At 41.6% G+C, this 8884-nt stretch overlaps 1 protein-coding gene across 1 annotated transcript; it reads right to left on the bottom strand.

Moving 5' to 3' along the window:
- Window positions 1-7203: 7203 nt before the first annotated feature.
- On the bottom strand, window positions 7204-8196 carry LOC126068722 (heterogeneous nuclear ribonucleoprotein D-like). The gene has a single exon (XM_049871451.1). It carries the CDS (start codon window positions 8194-8196, stop codon window positions 7204-7206), a length of 993 nt encoding a protein of 330 aa, XP_049727408.1.
- Between the last annotated feature and the right edge of the window lie 688 nt (window positions 8197-8884).

Here is an 8884-nt window from a genome sequence, read left to right on the forward strand (position 1 = left end):
AGAAAAAAAAAAGGACAGCGGAGCAAGGGCGGGGGTTTGGGAACCACGGTTTAAGGGGACTTCTACGTCAAATGGAAAAATAATTCTATTATGAAAACATTCTGCATCCCACTTTGAAATGTGGCGTCTGGGGTCTTAAATGCTAACAAGCGGCCATCTAAGATGCATCAATTGGTCTCAACCCACCTGGAGCAAAGGAGAATGAAGAACACCAAGGTCACACGACAACTAAGAGCCCAAGACACAGAAAGGGCCACATGAACCAGAGACCTACATTATCCTGGGACCAGAAGAACTAGTTGGGGCCTGGCCACAATCGATGACTGCCCTCACAGGGAGCACAACAGGAACCCCTGAGGGAGCGGGAGATCTGTGGGAGGCAGACCCCAAATTCTCATTAAAAGACCATACTTAATGGTCTGGCTGTGACTAGAGGAATCCCGGCGGTCGTGGTCCCCAAAACTTCTGTTGGCACAGGACGGGAACCATCCCCAAAGACAATTCATCAGACATGAAAGGGACTGGACAGTGGGTGGGAGACAGATGCTGATGAAGAGTGATCTAATTACTTCAGGTGGACACTTGAGACTGTGTTGGCATCTCCTGTCTGGAGGGGGGATGGCAGGATAGAGAGAGTTGGAGGCTGGCAAAGTTTTCACAAAAGGAGAGACTGGAAGGGCTGACTCATTACGGGGACAGCAAGTGAGAGTAAGCAGTAAGATGAATATTAACTTCTATGTGACAGACTGACTTGATTTGTAAACGTTCACTTGAAGCTCAATAAAAGTTAAGAAAGAAAATGGTCAGCGGAGCAAGGGCGGGGGTTTGGGAACCATGGACTAAAGGGACTTCTAAGTAAATTGGCAAAATAATTCTATTATGAAAACATTCCGCATCCCACTTTGAAATGTGGCGTCTGGGGTCTGAAATGCTAACCAGCGGCCATCTAAGATGCATCAATTGGTCTCAACTCACCTGGAGCAAAGGAGAATGAAGAACACCAAGGTCACACGACAACTAAGAGGCCAAGACACAGAAAGGGCCACATGAACCAGAGACCTACATTATCCTGAGACCAGAAGAACTAGTTGGGGCCCGGCCACAATCGATGACTGCCCTCACAGGGAGCACAACAGGAACCCCTGAGGGAGCGGGAGATCAGTGGGAGGCCGACCCCAAATTCTCATTAAAAGACCATACTTAATGGTCTGGCTGTGACTAGAGGAATCCCGGCGGTCATGGTCCCCAAAACTTCTGTTGGCACAGGACGGGAACCATCCCCAAAGACAATTCATCAGACATGAAAGGGACTGGAGAGTGGGTGGGAGAGAGATGCTGATGCAGAGTGATCTAATTACATCAGGTGGACACTTGAGACTGTGTTGGCATGTCCTGTCTGGAGGGGGGATGGCAGGATAGAGAGAGTTGGAGGCTGGCAAAGTTTTCACAAAAGGAGAGACTGGAAGGGCTGACTCATTACGGGGACAGCAAGTGAGAGTAAGCAGTAAGATGAATATTAACTTATATGTGACAGACTGACTTGATTTTTAAGCGTTCACTTGAAGCTCAATAAAAGTTAAGAAAAAAAAAGGTCAGCGGAGCAAGGGCGGGGGTTTGGGAACCATGGTTTAAGGGGACTTCTACGTCAAATGGAAAAATAATTCTATTATGAAAACATTCTGCATCCCACTTTGAAATGTGGTCTCTGTGGTCTTATATGCTAACAAGCATCGATCTAAAAAAAAAAAAAAACAAGCGGCCATCTAAGATGCATCAATTGGTCTCATCCCACCTGGAGCAAAGGAGAATGAAGAACACCAAGGTCACACGACAACTAAGAGCCCAAGACACAGAAAGGGCCACATGAACCAGAGACCTACATTATCCTGAGACCAGAAGAACTAGTTGGGGCCCGGCCACAATTGATGACTGCCCTCACAGGGAGCACAAGAGAGAATCCAGGAGGGAGCGGGAGATTAGTGGGAGGCAGACCCCAAATTCTCATAAAAAGACCATACTTAATGGTCTAGCTGTGACTAGAGGAATCCCGGCGGTCATGGTCCCCAAACCTTCCGTTGGCACAGGACGGGAACCATCCCCGAAGACAATTCATCAGATATGAAAGGGACTGGAGAGTGGGTGGGAGAGAGATGCTGATGAAGAGTGAGCTAAGTATATCAGGTGGAAACTTGAGACCGTGTTGGCATCTCCTGTCTGGAGGGGGGAAGGGAGGATAGAGAGATTTGGAGGCTGGCAAAGTTTTCACAAAAGGAGAGACTGGAAGGGCTGATTCATTACGGGGACAGCAAGTGAGAGTAAGCACTAAGATGAATATTAACTTATATGTGACAGACTGACTTGATTTGTAAACGTTCACTTGAAGCTCAATAAAAGTTAAGAAAAAAAAAAGGACAGCGGAGCAAGGGCGGCGGTTTGGGAACCATGGTTTAAGGGGACTTCTACGTCAAATGGAAAAATAATTCTATTATGAAAACATTCTGCATCCCACTTTGAAATGTGGCGTCTGGGGTCTTAAATGCTAACAAGCTGCCATCTAAGATGCATCAATTGGTCTCAACCCACCTGGAGCAAAGGAGAATGAAGAACACCAAGGTCACACGACAACTAAGAGCCCAAGACACAGAAAGGGCCACATGAACCAGAGACCTACATTATCCTGAGACCAGAAGAACTAGTTGGGGCCTGGCCACAATCGATGACTGCCCTCACAGGGAGCACAACAGAGAACCCCTGAGATAGCGGGAGATCAGTGGGAGGCAGACCCCAAATTCTCATTAAAAGACTATACTTAATGGTCTGGCTGTGACTAGAGGAATCCCGGCGGTCGTGGTCCCCAAAACTTCTGTTGGCACAGGACGGGAACCATCCCCAAAGACAATTCATCAGACATGAAAGGGACTGGACAGTGGGTGGGAGACAGATGCTGATGAAGAGTGATCTAATTACATCAGGTGGACACTTGAGACTGTGTTGGCATGTCCTGTCTGGAGGGGGGATGGGAGGATAGAGAGAGTTGGAGGCTGGCAAAGTTTTCACAAAAGGAGAGACTGGAAGGGCTGACTCATTACAGGGACAGCAAGTGAGAGTAAGGAGTAAGATGAATATTAACTTCTATGTGACAGACTGACTTGATTTGTAAACGTTCACTTGAAGCTCAATAAAAGTTAAGAAAAACAAAAAAGGTTCCCATTTAATTATCTCTATGATTTTCATTTGTGGCTCATTGTCACAATCCACCTGAGCAGCTTTCCAAACTATATTCCTGGTCGCAAACCAGACCTCCTGAATCAAAATTTCCAGGAGTGAAGAGTACAGGAACTTTCCCCCCTGTGGTTTTAAGGGGATTTGTATGAGAAGCCAGGTTTGGAAACAATGGATTTAGACCAAAGCCAACCAAATTTGGTGGAATTGCATTGTATAGCTATGTATATTCTGAAATGGGGATTCCACAAGGACCTTAAACAAACAAAAAACGAAATCCTTTGTCATGGAGTCCATTCAGACTCACAGTGACCCTGTAGAAGAGTAGAACTGCCCTATAGGGTTTCCAAGGCTTTTTACTTGTTCATGAAGCAGACTGCCACATTTTTCTCCCAAGGAGTGGCTGATGTGTTCAAACCACAGAGCTTTTGTCAGCAGAGGATCATTTTAACTACTGTGCCACCAGGACTCCAAGATAACAAGGTTGATACATAATGTATATTCGGGATTGATTATCCCGACGTGACACAATTTTAAATGTTTTTGTTTTGCCAAAAACAGCTTGACCAACCTTAGAAATTGTGACAGCCAGCCTTGCTCTCCCTTTATTATCAGCTATTCAAAAATGTTAAAGGGTTGTATTTGATCGTCCCCAGGCACTTTTTCTCTTTAATAACAGTTTTTTACTCTTTTCTCAAAGGTCCTATTTTCTAGCTCTTTAATGACTTTTGCTCTTCTCAGGAATCTAGTTTCCTCACATATACAGGTGTGGATACCAACAGTAGGCAAAATCTGAGGAATATGTTTACTAATAAGTAGTTTTACTGGAATAACCACTTCAAATGTCAGAAAATTAAACTTGGTCATTTCAATTTTGGTGCGCCATTAAGGTATATAATTATTACTACATATACATTTCTACTTTTAATCCAGCTATTAGGAGAATCTAAATGAAAATCTGACTGGACATTGACCCTGTATCTTCTTAAGGAAAGTAAGAAGCCCTTTTGAAACTGGACTTTCACATCTTTATTTTTTTTAGTTAGGTTCTGAACACACACGCACACACATTCATAGCTGTCTTCTGAGAGTTAATTGGACCATTGTTATCAGCAATAGTTTATCTGACATAACTCTGACCAAATTTACATAACCTAATTTTTAAGTTAAAATTTATTATCACAACAAGATCTTTGAACTGACCACAAGCCCTCCCCCCACCCCCCAAAATGAATGTAGCTAATTTGATGAATTTAGCTAATATGCTGAAATCTGAACCAACCCCTACTTTTTTCTACTGAACTTTTTTTCAACCCAAATCACCTAATGAACTGGCTGGAACTAGAAACAGTAAACTGAGTTTCTAAAACTGAAATATCAATACTGAACAAAACTGAAACATCAAAACATCTGCCAAACTGTGAATTGACTGAAATATTATTTAATTCCTTAGCTCAAACAGCAAAATGTAGATATAACAATATTTTGTCTGGCTCAATAAACCCAAAAAACCCAGCGCCCTCGATAGGCAAATTCTCTGAGGAAGCAGGATCAGAAGCTGTTAATCAAAAAGCACCTGGGATCATATAATTAACCTTGGTGAATCAAAGCCGATTATTCCTAAATACTTCCTATTGGATGAATTCGTGTTGGTTTTACATACACTCATGATCTCTATTGCATTGACTATTTCATAAGGCCATTTAGCTTATGAATTCCCTTGTTAGTTTACCTGAGGATTTTCTTGACTCTGGGGCAACACAGCATAACTATTTTACAGAGTTTTCTAATAAGAAAACTTCATTTGGAAAAATATTTAAATTAACTCAGTTGACTGATGCCTGGTATTTCAAACTGAGGTTCAACATAATGTGTTTCAGTCCAAACAGACCATAAGCATCAGAAGCATTCCTCTTCTGGGATATATACATATGTATGTCTCACCTGCTTTCTGTATAATCATTTTAACTTTAACATGACTTTCCCATCTATTATTTCATCTAGCCACCCTATTTTTTTTTAAAGTGCATTTTAATGTTGTTGTTAGTTGCAGTTGAGTCAACTCCAACTCATGAGCAGAGTAGAACTGCTCCACAGGGTTTTCAAGGCTGTGACCTTTAGGAAGCAGATTGCCAGGCCTGTCTTCTGAGGCGCCTCTTAGTGCGTTTGAACAGCCAACCTTTTGGCTAGTATTCCAGTGCTTAAAATTCCCTCATCAGCAAGCAACACAACTTGTAAACATATTTAAATAACAAACAGTTCTTTCTAAACATGAAAAGAAAAGCCTCATGTTTTCTTACCTTCTTTTGTTTCTTCCTTCTTTACATTATTTATATACTTAACAGTTTTGTTGCTGTATCATCCTTAAATATTTAAGTTCCTGCTATGTGCAAGTGCCCTTGCTAGATGCTAAGGGGAATAAACAAATGAGCAAAACATTTTCTACCCACAGGATATGTCCATTCTAATAAGGAAAGTAAGTACGCACTATTCTAAGTAAAATTAATAATTCCAACCTCAAATTTCAAATTTGTTTTCATATTATCACACAATTACCAGAATCTTGGTTTCATGTCTTTCTTTTTTGGCCATGAAGTACTTGAAGGCAGAGATTAAGTGTCATTGATTTTGGAATCCCAGCATGGAGCTCCGTGTTGGGCTTGTACTAGATATTTGATGTTTCATGTTTCTCCCTGTTTTAAATCCTTTAATTTTTCCTTACTGCCTTAATGATAGACTTCAACTCCTCAGTATTAAATGTAGTGCTTTTCTGATTTAGGTCTGCTCTGTCCTTTACCACAGCTACTAGCCACATGTGACTACTGAGCACTTGAAATGTAACTAGTCTGAATTAAGATGTGATATAAAAGTAAAACACACACTAGATTCTGATGACTTAGCACAAAAGCAATGATGTAAAATGTCTCATTAATACTTTTTATCTTAATTACATGTCAAAATGATATTAGATTACATTAAATTACATACAAGTTATTATTATAATAAATGTTTCTTTTTACTTTTTTAATATGGTTACTAGAAAATTTAAACTTTTATATATGACTTGAATTTGTGGCACACATTGTATTTTTGTTAACAGCAATAATCAAGCCCTAGCCCATCTTACTTCTCCTATATCCCACATGCACCTTTGTTCCTGCCTTTAAAAAAGAAAAACAAAAAAATCTCTTCTTTGTTCTCTTCCAAAATTGTATACTAAATTCCTGTCTCAATTCCTTTCCATGCCCGCTTGGCAGGCTCTCCCCTCATGGCACAGCCCATTGGCAAAGGCCCACCCACTGCGTACCTCCTCTGATCATTTCCCCTTTCTCCCCAGACCTATTTTAGATGCCCTGTATCTGTAACACCATACCATCCTTTACAAAGTTTTATCTAGTACTTGCTGCACTGTATTGCATTTCTTGGTTTACTCCTGCCTCTTTTATGGATGGGACTGTGTGTCTTTGAAACTCTTGCACTGAAAACGGAGTCTGGCTCAGAATAACCCTTACTAAATGTTTGTTGAATTAATGTAAGCAGGGAAGCCTGAAGGTCTTTTTTTCTCTAACTCCAGATAGCTCTAACCCAAACATACTATTTTACACACACACACAAAAAGTACATAGCAGACCAAAGATTCCCCCACTCCCCTCACTGCAAACCAAAACACAAAACATCAACCCCAAATCGAAGCCACCACAGAAATGGTTTCTTCTAAAACTTGTGAACATTTATTTTTGAGAAACTGTTAACTTCTGTAAAACAAAAAAAAGTCTCAAATCCTTGTGTTATTTTGTTGGTAGTTCACACGTCGAAGAGTGAAGTCGTGGAAAATAACTGGCTCTTATAAACAGCTGGAAACAGTTTAGGCAGAAATAGTTAACAACTTCTTATAAAACACTCATTCAGTCATTTCTTATCAGTAGTACACAACTTTTATTTCAAAACATGGTGGTTCTGCGGTGTCGACTTTATCCTTCTTCAGAAAAGCTGGTAAACTCCCTGGTAACCACTAAGGTAAGGTGTGTCCTGGTTTATTTGCACATTGAGGTTAATCAATGTAGACACCAACCCACGGTTATCGTAGTTATATCTAGGAAAATAATCTCCACCATAGTCATTAAATACTGGCTGATCCCTGTAGGGAGCAGAGGCATTGCCATATAATTGATCAGAACTCCGTTCGTTGTAGACTGAGAAGGGAATAGCAGCAAGCATGGAAGAAAGATCACAACCTCCAACCGCCCCTTGCACATCAGGGTTTGCTCCGAGGGCAGCTGGGTTTGCTCCGGCGGCAGCTGGGTTTGCATCGCAGGCACCCTGGTTTGGATGGAAGCCTCCTCCTCCCCAGCGACTGCCTTGGCAGGCAAATGGAGCATCTCTTCCCTTCTGCTGCAGCTTAATATATTTTTTCGGAAGTGAAATTTTAATTTCACACCACCAGGAGCCAATTAGATGGTACCTGGTTTCTAACAGCTTTTTCACTGGTTTGTCATCTGTATATGTAATAAAACCGAAAGCTCGTCTTTCATTTGTTCTTGGCCACACCGGAAGCTTAATATTCTCAATCATTCCAAACGTCTCAAAGTAATCTCTAATTTTTTCTTCAGACACACTAGGATTCAGCCCACCCACAAAAACCTTTCTTGGAGAGAATTTCAATTCCATAGCTTTAGCCCTTTTGAGCTCTATTGTCTTGCCATCCAGTTTGTGCTCTTTTAGTTGGAGCACCTTCTCCACGGTGGCACTATTTCTGAAAAGCACAAATCCAAATCCCCTGGACAGTCCACTGTTCGGGTCGGTTTTGATAATAAAGTCTATAATCTCACCAAATTGAGACAAATATTCAAAAAGAACTTGCTTACTGGTATCACAAGATAGTCCCCCGATGAACATTTTACAGCCATCGTGCTGCGTCTTGGTGGCCTCAATTTTAAACCCTTCAGGGAATTCCATTTCGTTGACTTTACTCATGGCAAAGCTGACGGTACCCGCGGCGGCAAACTCAACCGGCAGGATGTTACAAAATGGCTGAATGAAGCTCCGCCGGCGCGCAGCGAGGTGGAATATGGGAAAGGTGGGGGAAGCGACGAAAAAGTAACGTAATGACGTACTGACGTACGGATAGCAGTGAGTGGTTTGAATTTAAAAATGGTTGCTAAGGAGAGTTCCGGGTTTTACAATAGCTGTATTTACCCGTGAAGAGAGGGTTGCTTCAGGTCTTGTTCCCCGCCTCCCCTCGGGACAATAGCAAAGGAAAGGGAATTTTGCCATAAGCAAAACTCCTAGTCTTACTACATCTTTATCTCGAAGGTTGTGTCAAACATCGCACTTTCTGGACGGTGTGTCTTGTCTGTTCGAGTGATCGCTGGTTGATTGCATACTTTAGGTAAGTTTCATACTCCCCTGTATTTGGGGCCGGAATAGGAAAGGAGGTATGGGAGATAGAGATAGAACTGGAAAATACACTACGGGGATAGCAAAATACCTATGGATTTGTAGGTTACGCTGAGGGGGTCTAAGATAACATTTTTAATAACAGCTTTTTTGAGATAAAATTTGCATACAACTCACCCTTTTAATGTTTTTAGTGTTTTTCAGAGTTGTGCAGTTATCACCACAATCTAATTTTAGAACCTTTTCCTTCCCCACCCCCTAAAAA

This window comes from Elephas maximus, chromosome X (genome assembly GCF_024166365.1).
Source record: "Elephas maximus indicus isolate mEleMax1 chromosome X, mEleMax1 primary haplotype, whole genome shotgun sequence".
NCBI classification, from domain to species: domain Eukaryota; kingdom Metazoa; phylum Chordata; class Mammalia; order Proboscidea; family Elephantidae; genus Elephas; species Elephas maximus.

Bases quoted from the DNA above. Each gene is read 5' to 3' on its own strand.
- LOC126068722 (XM_049871451.1), bottom strand. From the start codon at position 8,196: ATGAGTAAAGTCAACGAAATGGAATTCCCTGAAGGGTTTAAAATTGAG.